The 23,600-nt window shown below is 44.2% G+C and overlaps 2 protein-coding genes across 5 annotated transcripts in view; one reads left to right on the top strand and one right to left on the bottom strand.

Moving 5' to 3' along the window:
* Positions 1–15,483: 15,483 nt before the first annotated feature.
* LOC134356870 (uncharacterized) lies at positions 15,484–21,846 on the bottom strand. 2 transcript variants are annotated; one of them, XM_063068091.1, is made up of 4 exons: positions 21,699–21,846; positions 21,450–21,552; positions 20,724–20,892; positions 15,484–20,387 (listed from the first exon to the last, which is right to left on the bottom strand). In XM_063068091.1, the coding sequence occupies exon 4, from the start codon at positions 19,428–19,430 to the stop codon at positions 18,255–18,257; it is 1,176 nt and encodes a 391-aa protein (XP_062924161.1). In that variant the 5' UTR covers positions 19,431–20,387; positions 20,724–20,892; positions 21,450–21,552; positions 21,699–21,846; the 3' UTR covers positions 15,484–18,254. The 2 variants fall into 2 exon arrangements, with proteins under 2 accessions (XP_062924161.1, XP_062924162.1); XM_063068092.1 differs by lacking the exons at positions 21,450–21,552; positions 21,699–21,846 and adding an exon at positions 21,020–21,057.
* Positions 20,402–23,600, top strand: part of LOC134356868 (interleukin-17 receptor B) — a 29,172-nt gene continuing 25,973 nt past the window's right edge. For 2 of the 3 annotated variants that reach the window (XM_063068090.1, XM_063068088.1), the window contains exon 1: positions 20,402–20,900. In XM_063068090.1, the coding sequence (XP_062924160.1) occupies positions 20,829–20,900 (72 nt within the window). In that variant the 5' untranslated portion in view covers positions 20,402–20,828. Of the gene's footprint in view, positions 20,901–20,987; positions 21,093–23,600 lie in introns of those variants that run through there. The other variant, XM_063068089.1, reaches the window with a different exon arrangement.

Here is a 23,600-nt window from a genome sequence, read left to right as displayed (position 1 = left end):
TCAAGCATGGTCTTGCCCCTGTTGTGGTCAGGCATGATCCATGATCATAATCCTGCTCTGCTCCTCTCTGGTCCTTAGTGTTGGTTCCAACCTGGACCCCAGAGCCAGACCCAGTCTGGTACGCACTTCATATAGTCCGTGTTGCCAGTACCGTTCTGGTCTCTGGTGCAGAGTCCAGTCTATCGCCTGGCCACATTTGATCCCCTGACGCCAAGTCTCTCAGCCCGGTCTCATGCTTGGATCTGTCTCCTCCTCTGGTGCCAGGCCCAGTCCAGTCAACCGCCACAGAATCCAACCTGATCCTTGCATTAGACAGGCCCAGGAAGACTTCTAGACCGATACTAGACAAAATACAGGTTCGAAAATAGGTGAGGTTTGAGGACTTATTACCACATTATTAGCTGAAACCAGAGAAGGAAAAGTGGGCCTCGAGAATCCTGACCTGATCCTGGTTGCAGCCTCGCTGTGGAATTGACTGGTCTCTAGGCCCAATGTTAGTAGAGCTCCAAGGACCAGATCAGATAATCCAAACTCTAAAGCATTGTAGCTTCCATATATTGATTGGTTGATATCTCTACAAATACTCAACACCTCAAAAATAGTCTGTGGGAAATGAGAGACAGAGACAGAGAAACAGACTATATATTTCTAATCAAAACCAGTAAGCAGCATTGCAGTGTTTTATCAATCTAGTTTTATTTAGAAATTTATGGAATGATAACCTCCTGTTTTTATCATTTTTATTGTAATTAATTAAGTTTAGGTAGCCTACTATCTTTCTCTTCTGTACATTGCTTTATTTACAGTCAAATTTACCGCTGATTTTAGGCAACAACTTCTGGTGATTTAATCAACTTTTATACTTGGCGCAAAATTAATCAAACATTTTATCTTTCATCTAAAAAAAGCTCTGCATTGCATCTGGTAGTCCAGCATTTTGTTATTATTCAAAGCAGTAATGCACATCCACTGGTAAGTTGGTTTATTATTGCCGCAGGTACTGAGGTACAGTTGAAACTTAGTTATGCATGCCATCCATATTGATCATTAGAAAAGATAAAAGACCTAAGAGCAGAATTAGGCCATTCAGCCCATTGAGTCTGTTCCACCAGTCAATCATGACCAATTTATTATTCCTTCTCAACCCCAATCTCCTGCCTTCTCCTCATAACCTTTGATACCCTTATTAATCAAGAACCTATCAACATCTGCTTCAATTATATCCTGTGACTTGGCCTCCACAACCATCTGTGTCAATGAATCCTACAGATTCATCACCCTCTGGCTGAAAAAGTTTTTCATCATCTCTATTCTAAAGGGACATACTTTTATTGTGAGGCTGCATCGTCTAGTTCAAAATTAATTCAGTACTGGAAACATCCTCCCAACATCCTCACTATCCAGGCCTTTCAGTATTCACTTCAGTATATTGAAGTCATACAAGGTAAAAGAGAATGCAGAATATAATATTTTACAGTTACAGAGAAAGTGCAGTGCAGACAGACAATAAAGTGCAAGGACATAATGAGGTGAGGTCAAAACTCTATCTGAACATACTACCATCTCACCCTCAACACCTATAAATTTTGACGTATCTGTGAGAAATAAATCTGAATTGGAACCACCATTGATGTAACCAGGACTTTCTGAAATCAATAACTTGCTCTACTGATTTGCTGACATTGAGGGAAAGATTGGTCTCATGAAACCATGTCACCAGACTCTCGAGTCTTCATTATTTGTGTTTTGACCCACCACAGAGATGTCATCTGCAAACTTGTAAATGGAGCTAAAGCAGAATCTGACCAGTCAAGAGTGTACAGGATTATTTTTATGCCAAGCACACAGCTGTCGTTAGAGTTTTGGGGGACGTATAAAGATTTAATATGCCAGTGAATGCCACTGTACATCAGAGAATATCTTTTGTAAGACATGAATATTACACCATGTCTCATGCTCTTTATTTCACATCAAACTTCAAAATGAGATGAACGTAATATTCCTCACAGGTTTAAGAAAAACAATTGTGATGTAACCAGCCTGTCTCCTTAAAAAATTTGTTACTCTCAAAGGCTCTGAAAGCGGATCTAATCAATTGAAATCTATATTTTTCAGATCAGTAGATTCAAATTGTGGAATGCTTTAACTATGTTTTTTTAAAAGAGAAAGATTGGAATCTAAAATGTGTGGTCCTAAATGTGAACTGTGAGTGGAAATACCATGACACTTGCACTTATTACATTGGAGGAAGTGGTTTTTCTCTCGTCTCCACATTGCTGTGTCTCTGATTCTCTCCTGTGTTACAGTACTTTTGGTAAACCCTGCCATTGCCTACTCCTATCCCTTTTTCATTTATCTTGTGTTTTACCCTGTGAAGTGAATGGCATAATGTTGAAAGAAGTTGCCAAGGATTAGTCATCAAGTCTTGGCCTCTTCAATGTTCCTCATTCCTACATTCAACATTGCCCTCTAATCCCTACTCAAAGCTCTTTCCTCCCTGCCTCCTTCCCACTCAAGCACATTTATCTATCGTCTGCTCCTTCTCTCATTCCTTCTTTCCCTATTCTATTCCTTCCACCGATTTATTACGAGTATCCCAGACATCCATTAGCTTCCATAACATGCCAAACAGCACTCTCACTACCTTTCATTTTACTACATGTAGACACAACCCAATTAGTTCACAAGCCTTTGTTCTCCACACTACTTAAAGTAAATTTGAGAGAAAACCATCCCACAATTTATTTCACCATCTCTTCTGCCAGCACCTTCTAACCCCAAAAGTTCACTTAACGAGGTGTCAGACTCTGCTTTACCTTTCCTCTTTCTCATACTTCCCATCAGTCTCTCATAGAGTCGTACTTACCTACCCATGCTTATGCCTTTGGCCATTGCACTGATACTATTTGTCAGCACTAGCCTGATATGTGCCTTGTAATTGCCTGCGTGTTCCAAAGCAGAGTGGAAAGCCAGTGAAATTGTTGACCTGTTCTGGTGGTAAGTGAGTTACAGCAGGTTCAGGTCCTTGCTCTGTTTTGTTGTAAGCTTTGCCTATTTTAATACCTGTATAAATGTCTCCTCAGCATAATGATTGTTAGTGATTCCACCACCTCCTCTGCCAGTGTATTCAGATATCAACCATTCTGTGATGGTTCTCCTCAAATACTCTTTAAAACTCCTTCCTCTCACCTTTAATCAATGTCATTGCTGTTACTAAGGAGAAGGTGCTGGTAAGCTGAAATGTCTTAAGGTAGATAAATCACCCAGACCAGATGGATTAGACACCAGGGTTCAGAAATAGGTGGCCAAAGAGATTGTGGAGGCATTAGTAATGATCTTTCAAGAATCACTAGATTCTGGACGGACTGGAAAATTGCAAATGCCACTGTACGCTTTAAGAAGGGAGGGAGGCAGAAGAAAGGAAATTATAGACCAGTTAGCCGGATGTCAGTGTTTGGAAGATGTTAGATTAGATTAGATTAGATTATGAGGACACGCAGTCCTCTTTTATTGTCATTTAGTAATGCATGCATTAAGAAATGATACAATGTTTTTCCAGAATGATATCATAGAAACACATAACAAACCGACTTAAAAAAACTGACAAAAACTACATAATTATAACATATAGTTACAACAGTGCAAAGCAATACCGTAATTTGATGAGAACAGACCATGGGCACGGTATAAGTCTCAAAGTCTCCTGAAAGTCCGATCATCTCACGCAGACGTTGAACCTCCAGCGCCGCAAACTTGCTGATACAGCATCCTGGAGGCATCCGACCACAGTGCGACTCCGAGCCTCTGACCAGCTCTCCAACACCGAGCAGCATCTCTGCCGAGCGCTTCGACCCCGGCCCTGGCAACAGGCAATAGGCAAAGCCGAGGATTTGGGACCTTCCCCTCCAGAGATTCTTGATCGCACAGTAGCAGCGGCAGCAAAGCGGGCATTTCAGAAGTTTCTCCAGGTGTTCCTCCGTGCTTCTCACGGCTGTCTCCATCAAATCAGGATTGTGCACGGCCCCCTAGTTTACACGTATCGTTATCATTCGGAATGGCCACGCGCGCTGTGTCGCGTTGCCATCTTCTCCTCCCTCACAAGGTGAACTCGATTGTTAAGGATGTGGTTTTGGGGTACTTGAAGGCACATTATAAAATAGGCCAAAGTCAGTATGGTTTTCTCAAGCGGAAATCTGCCTGACAAATTTGTTGAAACTCTTTGAGGAACTAACACATAGGATAGACAAGGAGTCGGTAGATGTTGTTTATTTGGATTTTCATAAAGGCCTTTAACAAAGTGCCACATGAGGCTGCATCACAAGATAAGAGCCCATGGTATCGCAGGAAAGATACTAGCATCAATAGAAGATTGGCTGACTGGCGTGAGGCAAAGGGTAATAACCAAGGTTCAAACCCTGGGCCTCTGTCAGGACTATTTTCTAAATAGGGAGACAATTCAAAAATCAGAGGTGCAAAGGGACTTGGGAGTTCTGATGCAAATTAACTTGCAGGTTGAGTTAGTGGTAAGGAAGGCAAATGCAGTGACAGAATTCCTTTCAAGAGGATGAGAACACAAGAGCAAGAATGTGAATCTGAGGCTTTATAAGACATTGGTCAGACCACACTTAGAGTATTTTGAGTAGTTTTTGACCCCTTAACTAAGAAAAGATATGCTGGATTTCCAATCATTCTGATGCCCAAGAACAGCAGGGTGAGCGGCCTCAATGACTACTGCCAAGTACACTCACATCTATCATAATAAAGTGCTTTGAGAGGATGGTTATTGGTGGAATTAACTCCTGCCTGAGCAAAGACCTGAACCTGCTGTTATTCACTTAGCACCACAACGGGTCTACAGCAGGTGCAATTACGCTGGCTTTCCACTCTGCTTCAGAACACCCAGGCAATCAGGCTGCTGCTTATCCACTACAGCTCGGTGTTCAGCAGCTTCATTCCCTCAGTAATAACAAGCAAGTTTCAAATACTGGGTCTCTGTGTCAGGTAATGTGGAGGAGGCTTGACCCAAAAGCAGAGCGGCAGAGACAGTTCAGCAGTGAACAATTCTTTAAGAACAGACCAAGTCACGAGGGGCCACTAAACAAGAGAAAGCAGAAACTAAACACAACAGTCAACAGGTAAACTTTAGGCAGGGAGAGTGAGTGCTGGAAGCAACTGGCTGAGACTGTGGATGAGAACTAGGGGTTAAATAGGCACAGGTGATGAATCTGGGACAAGCAGCGGGGGTGCACCTATTAGTTGGATGGAGACTGGGAGCTGCCTGCAAGTGCAGGCCGGACACTCTGTACCTCCCTCTGCATCTGGATTCTTGACTTACTTATTGGGAGACCACAATCAGTGCAGATAGGGAATAACATCACCTCCTTGTGGACTAACAACACAGGCACACCTCTCTTCGCCTCTTTAACCCCCTGCTCTACTCTCTTCACACTTACGACCCTATGGGGAAGCACGGCTCTAACACCTATCAATTGGCTAATCATACCACTGCTGTTCACAAAATCTCCGATGGTGATGAGGATGCATACTGGAGCCAGGTAGATTGAACTGGATAAGTAGTATCACATCAACAACCAAACACTTGAACATCAGCAAGACCGAAGAATTGATTGTGGACTTCAGGAAGAGGAAGTTGGGAGAAAGCACACTGTCTCCCATTGAAGGAAAGTATGAGCAGCTTCCAGTTCCTGAGCATCAACATCTCAGTATTTATCTTCAGCCCAGCTCATTGGTGCAATGACAAAGGCGGCAGGCTAGCAACTCACTTCATTAGGAGTTTGAGGAGATTTGGTGTGTAATTTCTACAGATTAGGATGGGGAGCATTCTGACCGGTTGCAGTTGTCCTCCAATGCACAGGATTGCAAGAGGCTACAGAGGATTACGGGCTGAGCCAGTTCCATCACAAGCATGCCCCTTCCTACCACTGAGGATATCTAGCGTCTGAAGGTGGTATTTATCATTAAAGATCTTCAACTCAGATATGTCCTTCTCATTACTACCATTAGGGAGAAGGTTCAAAAACTTTCTAAAATGCTTCCAGTACGTTGATATCCTTGATTAAAGATTCAAAGCACATTTATTATCAAAGAATGTATAAATTATACATCTTGAGATTTGTCTGCTTGCAAGCAGCCACAAAGCAAGAAACACAAATAACCCTATTTTTTTTATATAAAAAAGAAAGGCCAAAAACCACAGCAAAAAAAAGAGTGAGAGGGAAAAAACAAATCGTGCAAAGAATAGAAGCAAGTCCACAGCATTCTGAACTGGACTGAGTTCCCAGATTCGCTCCCAGAGCAGCCAGAGTAGGCCTAAGTCTTGGTCCCAGTTCGTTACACCAGTGGGGGGAAAAATGCACAGCAGCCAGATCCGTTCGCAGCCCGTGTGCGGGAGAGAAAGGAATGAACATTCGCGGGAGAGCAAGTGAAATCGGCCCAACCCTCATCTCCATTCCTGACTCTCAGGCTTCCAGTCTACCTGAGCCGATGTTTAAATTGTCCAAGCACTGGGCAATGCCTCACTCTAGGACCCAGACCCCGGAGCCACGGCATGCTTGGGGTGCCCATCTCAAAACCATTCTCAATCTCATCAAGTGGGCTCGGCGCTTGGAGTAATCCATCCACGCACCCGGGTTAGGGAGACGGGCATCGAAACTATTCCACATCGACTCTTTTCCAAATTGCTCATTCCACCTCCAGTAGCGATACCAACTCCAGCTTGAACATTTTGCGCCTCGCAATGCCCCAGCACAGCTCATCCCCCGAACCAGCCTTGCTTCTGCCCGCCTCTTCACTGTCTGTGGTGACAGTTCGCCACAATTTGCTTCAGAAAAGATGTTATGAGTAATATTTTTAGTCAAAGCTTTTGCCTTCTGACCTGCCAGTAAAATGTCATACACGTAGTGCCATTTTAAACCACAAGTTTAAGCTGACTGATACTGTTCCAGATGAAATCTCATCAGCACCTTATATGCTTACTTACCTAAGCCCCATTACCTATGCTGGGGCACAGGCTGCCGACAGTAGTTTGCCAAAGTCCTCTATCCTGGCTCAGTCTTTCATGTCGTCTCCAGATATGACCCATCAGCTTGGTGTATCCTTCCACTCACAGGGTTGATGTCTTTAGAGCTCTTCTGCTGGCATTTCTGTAGCACTGGGTTTTTAAACGGGATGGGTCTGCTAGCCCCATGTCCAACCCTCCTCCTTTTGCAGGCTGTCGATGGCGCAGTTATCACCCTATATAACTGAAGCAAATCTCCCCCTGTATGTCACCAATTCTTCAAGCTATAAACAATAAGTTAATATTCCTAGCAGTAGATCCTGCCTAATTGCCTTCTGTAAATCATGTACCAACATCCAGAACTTTGTGTTTCAGAGCTCTCATCAATTAGATCATCTATATACCACTAAAATTCTCATGCTCTGTCTGTTTGTGACCACCAATTAGCCAAACGGTGCATTACAGTGGCACTTTTTTTTGACTAAACCGACTTAAAATGCGCTGACTTACAGAATGCATGCAAAGTTCAGGGTTATATATTCGTATAAAATTGCTCACTTGTCAATCAACAGGCCCCGCTTTCCACAACCTGAGCCGATTCCACCTTCCATGGAAACCATGATGCGACACCATGACGCACGCGCACAGCCAGCCTCAGCAGTACCTCACAATGCTCACAGCAGCGACCGCAGCAAAAGGACGGGGTTATCACGTCCATTTAGGAGAGCGCCAACCACATCATCAACAAAAATCAGCATTCTGGAGGCTTTGGTGTTACTGCTTCGTATCTTCCATCAAGCATTAGGGTAAAAAAATATGGACGGCCTAATTCTGCCGTGTGGATAGAGAAGGGGGACATTATGGTCAAGAGATGACGCCAAATGTCATTGGGAAGCGGCAAGGAGAGGGAGAGAACAACAATTGCATGAGGCCAGGGCCGCACGACTCTAGGATCAAAGAGTCAGGACAAAAAAGATGAGAAGAAGAGACAGAGGAGGAGAGGCATGCACGTCTCCAAAATGACAATAGGCACAGAAGGAGGAGAGAATAAGAATTGGATCAGGCCAGGGCCGTATGACTCCAGGATCAGAGAGAAAGAACAAATGGTAGAAGAGATGGAGAAAAAGAATGAAAGGGCTATGCATCTCCAGAATGACAAAAATAGGCAGAGGAGGAGGAGAGAGGAAGAGACAGAGGAGAAAAGGAAAGATCAATGTGAAAATATGCGGTGAAGAGTACCCTATTGAATAATGAGCAAAGAGAAGTATATGAATATGTGTGCGACTGCTTGGAAAGGAATCTCTCTCCAGTGATTTTCATTGGTGCACCAGGGGGAACGGGCAAAACATTTATCATCAACTTGATCCTCGCTAAAGTTAGGGGAGATGGAGGTGTTGCTATTGCTGTAGCATCATCTGGTATTGCAGCAACATTGATGCCTGGTGGTAGGACAGCGCATTCAAGATTCAAAATATCCCTCAAAGTCAATGAAGATGTCCTTTGTAATGTCGATAAAACATGAAATTTACTCCAAAATGCGAGGCTTATTGTCTGGGATGAGTGCCCCATGATTAGGAGGGAGAGCTTCGAAGCTGTGGACCGGACTCTCCGTGATGTATGCGGCAAGACTGAGGCCTTCGGGGGTATTTTAACCATTCACTGTGGCGATTTCCGTCAGCTTCTAGCAGTTGTGAAACGCGGAAACAATGCTGATGTGGAGAATTCATGCATAAAAAATCCTACTTATGGAGAAGCTTCATCAAGTTTCAATTGAAGAGAAACATGCGATTGAGTGAGGGAGAAGGACGATATTCTGAGTTCTTATTGGATGTTGGAGAAGACAAGACTGAGAAAAATGAAAACGATGAAATCAAATTACCTGAAGATAGGATTCTGCCAGCAAAGACTATGGAAGAATGTATTGATTTCATCTACCCGACATTCGACAATTCTGCAGAACTGTTCGAGGAATTCTATCTTGGTTCCTCTCAATGAAATAATGCAAAAAATAAACCTCACATACATTAGACGCTTCCCTGGAATCCTGAAAGAATACTGTTCCTTCAATGCCGTAAGTGAAGGAGCGAATACCACTGATTTTCCAACAGAATTCCTTGATTCGGTCGAACTCTCTGGATTGCCACCACATACACTGAAGAGGGGATCTCCCATCATTTCAATGAGGAACTTGGATCCACCAAGGCTTTGCAATGGAACGCCAATGATGGTGGAAGAACTGCATGACAATCTCATCATAGCAAAGATAAACATTGATGTGTTCAAAAATGACAATAGACAATAGATGCAGGAGGCGGCCATTCGGCCCTTTGTCATACTGGACTGACCGATGCAAAGACAAAAGTACCACAAAAACACTAACACACGCAATTCTTTTTCAAACCTTTATTCTTTACTCATAGCATGCTATGGGGAAGTTACAGACTGATCTCCCAAAAGAGCCAGTCCAGACACTGCCCCCAAATTACACAACTCTCCACAATTTATAACATTGATCAGGTAGCAGGAAATCTTAGATTACAAGTTTAGATAATATTAGAATCATTTCAAGCACATGCTAAGATGCAATTAGATGTCAAATAATCATTGGTCAGTTAGTTATAATCATTTAAAGCCAAAACTAGCCCATCAGTTCCTCATTCGGACACCTTCCCCTTTCCCCCAGAACATTCTACCCCTACACTATACTTCCCATATTTAGCCATACCTTGAGCTGCTTCTGTAAGATCAGGTAGTTCCTTATTTGAGCCTTTGCCTGTCTTTAGAGAACAATGACTAGTACGTCACCGGTTGCTGAGTAAAGCTTCCTTTTGACTGTCCAAAACAGTAAGCTAAGGCGCACCCAAGGTGATTGACCATGGTTCTTAGTCTATACCCCTATTTACCTACCCCTTCACCCCATCATTCCCCCCTTTCATCATACCATGATGACCAATCAAATGGGGGTCGAGCAGAGTGCCATCAGTCTTTCCGTGAAAAGTCGGCAGCCAGCATTTAGGCAGTAACTAAGCAATAATTATAACAATGAGGATAATCAGCCCATGCAGTAAAAAAAGGCCCCCATGATCCTCCCTGAAACCATCCTAACCAGCCATCCCCCTTCCCCGAACCTTGCCTGAAATCATCCAATTGTTTCTTAATAGACTGAATGGCATAGGTCACATTGTATGATTCGTCAGTAACATGGGTGATACATTTGTCTCCGACTATGGCCCTGTTGGGCCAACTGATAATCCACAGTTCTCCGTTAACAGCCTCCAGACCTTCCATCGTATTGTTTCCCAGTGCCGCCTGCCCACAAATGAGGTAGTTGCGGTTCTTTGCAGCTATGGTTCCTGCCAAACCCCATAGAGAGAGAGAGCTCAGAAACCCATAGCCCAGAGTAGCAGGATTCCTCCAGTCAGTACAGAATTCCTTACTCACGGCTTGAGCTGTCAGTCGCCATCGAACATGGGCAACCTGAGGGCAGGGAACAGAAAGTGGTCCAATCGTTCCTACTGCAAGGAGGTTAGGCAGAGTGGTGGTAGCTGCAGTATAGGTACCGTTGAACAATAACCACGTATCCTGTCTCGGCCTGGTAGCAGGTATTTTTGTAACTCACTATTTTATCATACCACAAGTGCTGTTGTGGATACAGGGAGGAGTATTCAAAAGTCCCTGAACCTGCCGACACATGAGTCCCATTGCAATATCCACATACATACTGAATTCCATTAAAGAGGGGTACGCATTGTTCGTGGATACATTTGCAAGAGAATATTCCCGGGTCTACCCTACATCGGCGGTCCGGACAATGTTTTTTCAGGCAGGGTATCTCCGGGGGAACCCTGACAAGGACGCACCCTTCCCCCTTCTGCAAAACAGAAGGGGTAATCCCCGACGCCCTCGCCAGTAGTCTCACCACCCACTCTCTCGAGGCACTTTCCCATAGCCCCCCTTGTAAGCTTTCCTCTTATCCCCTTACATTCTGCCCCGATCTATCCTCCACTATTAAGTCACGTTCCGCCCAATTTAACCCGAATGGGTTAGCAACAAATAATGCTTCTACAGATTGTACCAAAGGATAACATGCAGTACGGTTACCACGCAGACGCATATGAGTCATATAAAATAAATTGCCCTCCAGGCTTAATACCGCAGAGGTAGTTATGATAGTGAAAATTTTGTCTTTAGTCCACCTGCAGAGCCCATCGTTTGCAATCACTTAAGTGGATCCAGCGGCTGTGCCCTCGAACCTTAACGGCCTTTGGGGTTTGCAGTAGTACTGTATCTGGAATGGTTCTTTCCACCGGGGTCCAAGCTTGGAACGCTCCCAATCCCTGATCAGTACCAAGTCTCCAGATTTCAACTCCGGCCACTCCGTTCCCTGACCTCCAGGCTCCTTAAGGGCATTCTGTACCTGGGAGTGAAGAAACTTTAGAGAGGATGTTAGTTGGCGAAAGTACTTCTGCAATTCGTCCCCGATGATATTTAGGTCAATTTGGGTGGGAGGCTGCATGTCCGCGTCCCATGGGGTCCTTCCCGGACACCCATAAACAATTTCAGCTGCAGATACCCCTGTAGTGGAGTGCGGGGTAATTCTCATATGGTATAAAGCCAGCGGAAGGACCTTCAACCAACACAGCCCGGTTTCGGACATTAATTTGGACAGCTTGTTTATCAGGGTGCCGTTGGTCCGTTCCACTATTCCGGCAGCCTTCGAGTGGTAAGCGCAATGAAACTGCTGTTCGATGCGCAGCACCTCACAGAACTCTTTATTTATATTTCCTACAAAGTGAGGGCCATTATCCGAATTTATTTGTCTGGGCAATCCGAATCTCGGTATAATCTCTGTAAACACCAACCTTACCACCGTAGAAACTTTATTATTGGTGGTCGGAAGGGCTTCAATCCATTTACTGAACACATCTACAATCACTAAGCAATGTTTATAACAGTACACGCGTGGTAGTTCGATAACATCAAGCTGAATACATTCAAAGGGGCCACTTGGCAAGGGGGTTTTCCCTAGGACAACTTTACTCCCTTTCCCGCATTTGTCTTTTGGCAAATGAAACAGGCTTGTATTTTTGCTTGCTGCAGCTTCCTCCAGCCTGGGGTGCTACCATGTGCAGAGCAAAATATTACTCATTCCCCCCTTGCCAAGGTGGGTGTCCGTATGCAAGCAATCGAGCAACATAGGCAGCAATGCATTAGGAATACAAACTTGGCCAACTAGGGTATGCCAGAGGCCTGTGAACACCGAATGCGCACATCAGTGTGTCTTCCAAAGTTGTTTTTCTGAATCAGGGGCGTCCCTCTGGAGTTTTTGAACTGTAGCCCTGTCTGGAGTGCCCGGCGCTCGTGGTTTTAGTTAGGGTGAAAGCCAACCGTTCTGCAGTTAAAACTATAGGATCGCCTCCTGTGCAGCCTGCTTGGCAGCCAAATTGGCCCTGTTATTTCCTTTAGTCACTGCAGGTTCGTCTTTTAGATGAGCCGAACGTTTAATAATGGCTAATTTTTCGGGGAGGAGTATGGCCTGAAGGAGGTTCCTTATACTGATGGCATTCTGGATGGGGGTCCCGTAGGAGGTGAGGAAATGGTTCCGTAGCAGATAGTCATGAGGAGGATCAGTCAACTCAACAGGTGCCGTCTCTAAAAATGTAGCAGGGTTGATAGTATCACAGTATGCAAAGGTGAGGAGTGCGTTATTAAGTAATGCTGATTCATAACAGCTTAGTCTGGCCTGAGTCAGATGTTGGGTTTGGTGGGTGGTCAGCAGCGCTACAGTGGTGCGGGACGAATACACTAACTGGCTGTTGGAGGGTGATGTTGGAAGCAGACGTAACTAGGGAATAAATGACCGGGAGCATCTGCGAACAGGGGGGTAATCCCTTCGCTAGGGGGTCTAACTTGGTGGAATAATAGGCAACAGGCCTGCGTCTATCCCCATGAGTCTGAGTGAACACTGCAGTGGCGCAGCCATCTGAAACATTCACAAAAAGCTGGAATGGACGGTCATAGAGCGGGCGGCCGAGAGCAGGCACCCTCGAGAGCGATTTCTTCCATTCCTCAAAAGCCTCTCTCTGTTGCTCAGTTAGCTGTAAGTGTCCTGTAAGCGAACTGGAAGCCAGAGGGCCCAAATGTTTTGTATACAGAGCAACATCGGGAAAAAAGTTTACCAGCCCAAGGAAAGGACGCATGGCTTTCGGCATAGATGGCGGGGGGCGGGGGTGTCTCAAGGATCGGGGTCACTTTCTGGGGTGAGCTGCCTTTCGGTTGCACTCAAAAGGGTTCCCAGAAATCTCACTTGCCTTGGGGCTCTCTTTACCTTTTGGGGCGGGATCACGTGTCCCATGAATGCAGAGCATTCAGAAGCGTTTTGGTGTCCTGCAAGTTTGAGGTTTCTGACGGGCTTGCCAGTAGGAGGTCATCTACATACTGTATTACCGTAGAGCCCCCAGGAAACTGTAAATCTCTAAGCTGCCTATGTAATATCTGCGAGAAAATGGCGGGGGAAGTGCACCCTTGGGGTAACCTAGTCCAAGTGTACTGCTGGTCTTGAAAGATAAATGCAAAAAGGTACTGTGACTCAGGAGCAAGGAGTATTGCAAAACCAACACACATGCTGCAGATCTGCTATAGTAAAAACTTGGGAGTCCGGTGGAATGTTGCTTAAAATCATAGCGGGATTAGGGACCACCGGATGCATAGGCTGCACAATTTCATGCTTTACTCTGGTTGGCTTGGAATCCCTGCATGACTCCAAAAATGCTCAACTGCCCTTTTCATGGCCTGCTTGTTCCTATCGGGCCGGTCCATATCCGTTCTAATAGCCTTGGACACATCCTCGGGGAAGCACTGCAATATCATCGAATTAAACTGGGGCGAAGTATTGCCGGCATTATAGGCGGCATCTCCAGCGTGGGTTGCATAAAGGGAGCAGGAGCTTTCCCAAAAATCGCAGCCGTCCTCTCCTGCCTTTGGGCGGCACTCATGGACCTTAGCGAGGACTACGGGGCGCTGCAAAGCCTTCTTTAGAGCCTTCGTTATTTTGTCCACCTGTTCTGCGGGTGGGGTTGCGGTGGAAAAGGACTCCCAATTGGCATGATCCCCTATAGCTTCTTTCCATTTCTCCTGTTCGCTGGTGGTAAGGGCCATGCAGCGCAAACTAAAAAAAAATCCTGGGGAGTCGCCGGAAACATTTGGATTGTACCAATCATATAAATCCCTCGGGATCATTTTTCCTGTTCGGGGCCTGATTCATGATCATACACATTTCTTGGGGCTTCCAAGGAGTATAAACCTGCATAGTAGCCGCCTGGTTCGGCTGTCCTACTCTAGGGTTGGGAACGGTTCTGTTGGGAAATTGCCCCGGGATCCCTCTCCCTCTCGGCTTCGAGCCTTCGGAATCATCATTTTCAATACTAGAGTCAAAGTTGTTCCTGGTTCGGGAGGCTATTGGGCTTGGGGGCGGTGTATTCGGAGGTGCCTGGGATTGGGCAGCAGCAACGTTATAGGGGGGTGGCGGTGCCGTGGGTTGGGGTCGAATGCGGACAATGGGAATGATGTCAACAACCACCACCTCCTCCTCCTCACAGGCAAAGAGGTACTTCAGTTTTACTTTTGCCGGCTTCATCATTATCCTTCCATCTATCCTCAGCCCACCTATCTCATCTCCCTATTCTGTTTTTCCTTATTCTTATTGTAATCCTCACAGTCCTTTTAATATCTCCCACAGTTTCGAATTTCCTTCATTGTCACATACACTAATCCCTCTGCAACATGCATTATGCTCCCAACTACTTTGCTTAGATAATGTTATTTTAATTCTTTGGCTGTTTTTCTCCAGTTGGACATTAAAACTTCCATTTTTATCCAGTGTTACACTTCCAAATTGCTTCTTCTGCCTTCAGATATTTATCAAAATCCCAGGTCCCACTCAGAGGCCAAATTTCACTCCCCAATTTCTCATTTAGGCATGCTGATAACCTTTGGTAATCATTCTCTCTCTCTGGGTCCTCTTTACATAGTTTAAACAATGGTGTGTTATTTACAGACTTATCTAATGTTTGCCCCGTGCTTCCTAATCGGGTGGGTCAGCCACCTCCTTTTCTCACTCCCACTTCAGGGTCCTGACCTTCACGTGGCGGATTTCCCCTCTTAACAACTGGTCTAAGGCAGGGTGCTGAGTCAGGCAAATTGTCACAAGTATACTCCAAAACGTATTTACAGCATCCGGATAGATTGCAGGGGAGAGCCACTTCCCGTGTTTGGCCAAACGTCTGCTCTGCCCTCTGCTGGTCAATTTACTGCGCTATACGCCCCAGCCCCAGCCCCACACGCCAGTTAGAACGGTTACCAGCTCCAAAATGTATTAGGTTACTGCCACTAACCCGCTGACCAATTTGCTGTAACACACTCAAAGAAAATGTAAGATCACTAGCAATGATCCGCCGCCAGGCTTTAATACTCACAATACTTCGTCGGGGACTCTAACCCCTTACCTTACCTTATAACTCAACCGGGACGCTAATCCCTCCCTCTTTTAACCTGTGGTACTCGGACGATCCTCAACTTAGGTTTCGGAAGGAGTCCGTCAGAGGATACCCGCCAGACGAGGCGATGTCAAGGTGGGCAATTAATGAGAGAGGTCAAGGTTACCTTGTGGGCCCACCTGTCTCAGGTCACCGCCACCTAGTCGACCGCTGACACTGTCTCACCAGACCCTTGTCTTGGACTCCTAGCTGGCTCGCCAAATTGTCGTACTGGACCCACCGATGCAAAGACAAAAGTAGCACAAAAACACTAACACACGTAATTCTTTTTCAAACCTTTATTCTTTACCCACAGCATGCTATGGGGGAAGTTTCAGACTGATCTCCCAAAAGAGCCAGTACAGACACTGCCCCTGAATTACACAATTCTCCACAATTTATAACATTGATCAGTTAGCAGGAAATCTTATGATTACAAGTTTAGATAATATTAGAATCATTTCAATCACATGCTAAGATACAATTAGGTGCAAAATAATCATTGGTCAATTAGTTATAATTATTTTAAGCCAAAGCTAGCCCATCTGTTCCTCATTCGGACACCTTCCCCTTTTCCCCAGAACATTCTAGCCCCTACACTATACTTCCCATATTTAGCTATACCTTGAGCTGCTTCTGTAAGATCAGATAGTTCCTTATTTGAGCCTTTGCCTGTCTTTAGAGAACAATGACTAGTACGTCACCGGTTGCTGAGTAAAGCTTCCTTTTGACTGTCCAAAACAGTAAGCTAAGGCGCACCCAAGGTGATTGACCATGGTTCTTAGTCTATACCCCTATTTACCTACCCCTTCACCCCATCACTTTGAGCCAGCACCACCATTCACTGTAATCATCCACAATCAGTACCCTGTTCCTGCCTTCTCCCGATATCCCTTGACTCCACTATCTTTAAGAGCTCTATCTAACTCTTTCTTGAAAGCATCCAGAGAATTGGCCTCCATTGCCTTCTGAGGCAGAGCATTCCACAGATCCACAACTCTCTGGGTGAAAAAGTTTTTCCTCAACTCCATTCTAAATGGCCTACCCCTTATTCTCAAACTGTGGCCTCTGGTTCTGGACTCCCCCAACATTGGAAACATGTTTCCTGCCTCTAGCATGTCCAATCCCTAAATATCTTACATGTTTCAATCAGATCCCCTCACATCCTTGTAAATTCTACCCTACCCTCAATACCATGCGCTCTAATTTTGCCCACTAATCTCTTATGTGGGACCTTATCAAAGGCTTTCTGAAAGTCCAGGTACACTACATCCACTGGCTCTCCCTTGTCCATTTTCCTAGTTACATCCTCAAAATTCCAGAAGATTAGTCAAGCATGATTTCCACTTCGTAAATCCATGCTGACTCGGACCGATCCTGTTACTACTATCCAAATGTGCCACAATTTCATCTTTTATAATTGACTCCAGCATCTTCCCCACCACTGATGCCAGGCTAACTGGTCTATAATTCCCTGTTTTTTCTCTCCCTCCTTTCTTAAAAAGTGGGATAACATTAGCTACCCGCTGGTCCACAGGAACTGATCCAGAATTTATAGAACATTTGAAAATGATTACCAATGCATCCACGATTTCTAGAGCCACCTCTTTAAGTACCCTGGGATGCAGACCATCAGGCCCTGGGGATTTATCAGCCTTCAGTCCCATCAGTCTACCCAACACCATTTTCTGCCTAATGTGAATTTCCTTCAATTCCTCCGTTACCCTAGGTCCTCTGGCCACTATTACATCTGGGAGATTGGATCTGTCTTCAATAGGGAAGACACAAACAAAGTACCTGTTCAACTTGTCTGCCATTTCCTTGTTCCCCATAATAAATTCACCCGTTTCTGTCTTCAAGGGCCCAACTTTGCTCTTAACTAATTTTTTCCTCTTCACATACCTAAAGAAGCTTTTACCTCCTCTATGTTCCTCTTCCTCCTTTATATTCTTGGCTAGCTCACCTTCGTACCTCACCTTTTCTCCCCGTATTGCCTTTTTAGTTATTTTCTGTTGCTCTTTAAAAAGTTTCACTATCTCTCTGGCTTCCCACTCATCTTTGCTATGTTATACTTCTCTTTTATTTTTATACTATCCTTGACTTCCCTTGTCAGCCACGGTCACCCCCTTACTCCCCTTAGAATCTTTCTTCCTCTTTGGAATGAACTGATCCTGCACCTTCTGTATTATTCCCAGAAATACCAGCCATTGTTGTTCCACTGTCATCCTTGCTAGGGTATCTTTCCAGTCAACTTTGGCCAGTTCCTCCCTCATGGCTCCATAGTCTCCTTTGGTCAACTGTAATACTGACACTTCTGATCTTACCTTCTCCCTCTCAAATTGCAGATTAAAACTTATATTATAGTCACTACCTCCTAATGGCTCCTCTCCTTGAGTTCCTTTATTAAATCCGGTTCATTACCCAACACTAAATCCAGAATTGCCTTCTCTCTGGTAGGCTCCAATACAAGCTGCTCTGAGAATCCATCTCAGAGACACTCCACAAACTCCCTTTCTTGGGGTCCACTACCAACCTGATTTTCCCAGTCTGCCTGCATGTTGAAATCCCTCATGACAACCATAGCATTACCTTTGCGACATGCCAATTGTCATGATCCCAAGAATTTGTCATCATCATGGCTATCCCGAGGTCAAGAATGATGGTCTTCATTCTGTTGATCTACTTATGGGCTCACAAGTGGCTTAGGAATCCAATCTTGGCTTTGAAAGTTCTTTCGCATTCAGGACAGGTAGTTCCAGATGGCAGATTGGGCTTTGGTTGTTGCTGCCACCTCTCCATTTTCTTCTCTTTTCTTCTAATTCTGCACATCTGTTGGCTTTGAAAGTTGCTGTTCCTTCTCGGTTGATGGCTTGCCGGAGTTTCCTGTCTTTGGCATTGGTTTCCCAATTGTTGATGTCAATGTTACATTTCTTCATGTTGGCTTTTAAGACGTCTTTGAATCTCTTCTGTTGTCCATCTCTTTTATGTTTGCCTTCTTTAAGCTGGGAGCAGAAGATTTGTTTTGGCAGACATTCGTCTTTCATCCAAACAACATGACCGCTCCATCTTAGTTGGTTCTTGATGACATAGGCTTCAATGCTTGTTGTTTTTGGTTCATTTAGCACACTGACGTTGGTTCTTCTATCTTCCCAGCTGATATTTAAGATGTTTTGAAGACAGCGTTGATGGAACTTTTCAAGTGCCTTCAGATGTCGTCGGTATGTTGTCCAGGTTTCTGATGCATACAGGAGCGTTGGGATTACCACTGCTTTGTACACTAACATTTTGGTGTCTGTTCGGATGTCATGATCATGCAAGACTCTTGTTCGGAGACATCCAAAAGCTGTTCCAGCGCATTTAAGACGATGTTGGATCTCGTCATTAAGGTCGACATTGGAGGAGAGGTGACTTCCAAGATATAGAAAGTAGTCCACGTTTTCCAGGGTTTTTTCGCCAAGTTGAAATGATGGTTCTATCCGATTTGTCTCAATTGGTGACGGTTGATAGATGATCTGAGTCTTCCTGGAATTGATGGCAAGTCTAAGTTTTGTGTATGCACAGTTGAAGGCAGTCAGAAACTGTTGTAGGTGGTTTTCTGAAAGAGCTCCAACACTGTTGTCATCTGCGTATTGGAACTCGATGAGGGAATTCGTGGATGTCTTAATTTTGGATTTGAGATGGGCAAGATTGAAAAGTCTGCCATCTGTTCTGTAGACAATTTCGATTCCTGGGGGTAGGTCGTCCTTGATGATGTGGATGATTGTTGCAACGAAGATGGCGAACAAAGTTGGGGCAATCACACATCCCTGTTTTACTCCTGATCTAACTTGAAAAGACTCAGTTACTGTTGCTGACCATGACTGTGGCAAGCATGCCATTGTGGAGTCGTCTCAGGATTCGAATGTACTTTTCAGGGCATCCATAGGTGGATAGGACATCCTATAGGAGTTCCCTTGATACCGAGTCAAAGGCTTTGGTGAGGTCAATGAATGCCATGTACAAAGGTTGAAGTTGTTCACAACATTTTTCTTGTAGTTGTCTCATTGTGAAGATCATGTCGATTGCTCCACATGATGGTCTAAAACTGGCTTGTGTCTCTGGAAGGATCTTCTCAGCTAAAGTCTGTCAATTTATCAGAAGGGGAAGATGTCCCTCTTCAGTGGAGCCAGTTCCTGATACAGTCATGCTTTGTTATGACTATACATAAGGCACAAGGCCAAACCATGAAGAATGTGTTGATTTATCTGGAGAAACCGGTGTTCCAGCATAGTCAGCTGTATGTGGCTTTAAGTCGAGGAAAAAGAAATGAAAACAGAGTATTCTTGAAGGGTGGCAAATCAACCAGAAATGTTGTCATCAAAAATGTCCTTCGTTAAATGAGGAGGAGCTATATTTGTCTTGCTGCGCGTCTTTCTTCTTTAATAAACTGAGTTTTTCTTCTTTTATTTCCAAAGCCCATCACATAAGACTGTACTACCTTTCTCTCAAAGGGTGCCCCAATGGGTCACCTGGTTGTTTTTTCTTTTAAAAATGGGCAATTTCACATTTTCCCAAAATTTGACAAACAAAAAAAAAGTTTTGTCAATTTTTTGCCCTCTTAAACTATATACCTTGCTTTGTAGCAGCATTTCCTTTCCAGATCAAGTCCTCAGTTACCATGCCTTTGGTGCCATCATCCAGGTCATTGACTGGATGGTAAACTTTTGTAAAAGTTAATTATTGTCTCAGGTTATAGTGCAAATAAAGACAGGACATTTTTCCCTTCAAACTGGAGGCAAATGACAAATAAAATTTAAAAAATTCTTTATGCAGCAGTTTGTCATGAACTGGTATATCTGAAATAAAAAAAAATAGAACATCCAGACCTCCACAATAAATCAAGTAGCACTTGTATTAGGGATTTTTCGATATACAGTACATTTTACTAATGATTGCATTATGGCATTTTACTTTTAATGAAAACATGGTCACTTTTCTCGGACTATCATATATATGCGTTTATATTTTAAATGTCTAAATAATTCACTGCATTAGTTAATCATACTTGTTATTACCCCGAGGTGAGTGGGAGTTTGAGATGACAGATTTGTTCCCATACCGATGAGTTGGCATCGGGAGCATTTGTCTGTGGATAAAGATCATTCATGAGAAGCAAATTTCTCATACGTCACCTTGATAAAAGAGTAGTAATTCCAACCTAATTAGTTGTGGAAGCTGCGCGCTGACTTAAGCAGTGTTCCGCACGGCGAGCAGCGTGAAAAACGCACCCACTGGCGATGCGGGCGCAGGCAACATCTTTCTTTTTGTTTTGCTTTTTCAAATTCGGCGTGGCGATTGACCCTGTATCGGTAAGGAAAAAAATGTATACTTCAGTGAATCCGGATTTTTCCCAATGTTGTTTACGGGCTTTTTGAAGCACAAAAGCGCCCAGAAAGAACATTGGAGATATTATTGATTGTAAACTTACTCCTACATCGCTTCATGCAACAGTTCACTCGATTTCAATGTTATCGATTTTTTCGACGATTTCTAAAAATCAGGTAAACAAAGGATAAAATCTTAAACTAATCGCTATCAAGTCTTGCACTGTACGGTAGGTATGTTTGTAAAACATGCGCTTAGGGGTTCTGCGGTCGAAGCGATGTTTTCCTGTGCTCATGTCTCACCGGACAGCAGCAGTGGCAAGACTGGACTGCGTGGTTGACGGTGAAACTCCTAGAAACAAACGCTTTCAATTCGTACTGCCGTCTCCAGTACTGGACTACAGTAGTTAATTAAGTGATTGGGACAAATAGTCTGGAAAATACATTTTCAAGACCCATAGTGGTGCCTCGGTTATTATATACCGTATATTAAAAAATAACCAGCCGTTTCACTTAACCGCATGTTTTACTCACGTCCTTTATTAATGTTCTTTGCCGGTCTGACTTCTAACTGCATTTCAGGGGATTCCTTATCTGAAGCACAACATCCCAGTGAAGGTACATGGTAAAAGTAACTCTGTAAAGAAAGACACTGAATTTTCAGGGCTATGCAAAATCAGATGATAACAGGTTTAAGGACAGGTTCAACATTTTTGTTGATAATTTCATTTGAAGACACTATGCCTAGAAGAAATAACTGGTCCTGTCACGGAGTGCGCTCACCAGACTGGACTCAAGTGCAGAGGAGGAACGGTAGACTGTCACAGCAGTCACCGGCAACGACTCGATCCCAAGAGCAGAGGGCGGCAAATTCCCCATGAAGAGACGGAAACAAGAGGCTAGGTTATAGGAATGCGAACAGAGCAACGCGACAAATCACTCTATCCAACCCAATAGCTTCACTAAGGCAGTAAACAAGAGTCCTCTTTAAATAATCATAGAATGCGCGAAACAGGAGGCAGTCACAATTAACTTGACAAGATTAAACTGAAAATACAAGGATTTAAACGGCTCTAGTTAAGATAACAGTTAGCAAATACGTGTGCTCGAGAAAAATACTTTGGCAAGCCGGAGAGCCTGCGGGGCTCTTGACAGTTTATCCCCAAACAAGACTGGCTGATTTTTAAAAAATAAAAATAATGATTCTTTCTAATGGTAATAGTTTGCAAAGTGCAGCTTTCTGTGTTTTGCATAATGCCGCTCCGCTATATTTCGGTTAATCTTTATGTTGGTGACATTTCTCCAGCTTCCCCGAATATCTAGAAATCTAAACGTTGTACTTTTCAATAAATGTAACGCCTGAGTTTCCACAGGTTAGAGGATTCTAAAAATTCATCCTCGTCAGTGATGAAATTTCTCCTCATCCACGTTCTAAATGACATATGACTTTGGAGCAGAATTAGGCCATTCAGCCCATCGAGTCTGCTCCGCCATTCCATCATGGCTGATCCCGAATCCCATTCAACACCATACACCTCCCTTTTCGCCGTTTCATTTGATGCCCTGACCGATCAGGAAACGAACTTCCGCGTGGACTTGGCCTCCACAGGGCAGTCTGTGGCAGAGCATTCCACAGATTTGCTGCTCTCAGGCTTAAAAAAAAACCTCCTTCCCTCTGTTCTAAACGGTTGCCCCTCAATTTTGAGGCTGTGCCCTCTAGTTCTGGATGCCCTTCCCCTATCCTGAGCCTATGACCCCTGGCTCTAGGTTTCCCTATCAGGGAAACATTCTTCTGGGTAAGAATTTTGTAAGTTTCAAAAATATCTTCTTTCATTCACTTCAACTCAAAGGAGTACAGGCCAAGTTTACACAATCCCTTGTCTTAAGGCAAATCAGCACTCTAATGTAGTAAATTTTGGCAACTTTCACCAGGAAGACCAAAACGCTGCATATTACAGCAGGTATGTCCTTTACTATAGCAGGCATCATGGTTGACATGGATGAGGTGAGTGAAGAGCTCATTTCTGTGTTGTACATGCCTATGGTTCTACTGCTATTTCTGGGAACTGTTTTAAGTCTCTTCCAAATGCAACTGCTAGTCATTCAAACATTAAGTTGTGTATGAATGATTTTATGGTTAGTTAATCTCCACACATTTGAACTACACAGGACATAGCTGAATAATGTGCAATAATTGCAGTGTATTGATTTAGAATTTGTAGATAACTTCTCAGGAAGGTGAACAATTGTATTGCATGTGTATGATGGAGATTCATTTCGATCATTCTATCTACTATATAGCTGAGTCATCATCATGTGCCGTATTGTATGACATGGGTGATCATGGTCTATGGTTTGCTATTGCCTTCTTCTGGACAGTGCCTTTACAAGATGGGTGGCCCCAGCCATTATCTACATTCTTCAGAGATTGTCTGCCTTGTGTCAGTGGTCACATAACGAGGTCTTGTGATATGCTCAAGCTGCTCATCCGACCATCCACCACCTACTCCCATGGCTTCACATGATCCTGATCAGCGGGTTAAGCAGGCGTTGCACCTTGCCCAAGGGTGACCTGCAGGCTAGCGGTGGGAAGGAGCACCTTACACCTCCTTTGGTAGAGCTATATCTCCACCCTGCCACCCAAAGCTGGGTGTACTTTTTGAAATGTTGGCCATGGCATGGTAA

This window comes from Mobula hypostoma, chromosome 15 (assembly GCF_963921235.1).
Source record: "Mobula hypostoma chromosome 15, sMobHyp1.1, whole genome shotgun sequence".
In the NCBI taxonomy this organism is placed as follows: Eukaryota; Metazoa; Chordata; class Chondrichthyes; order Myliobatiformes; family Myliobatidae; genus Mobula; species Mobula hypostoma.
The sequence above is the reverse complement of the archived record's forward strand: the minus strand, read 5'-3'. Positions and strand labels throughout refer to the sequence as shown.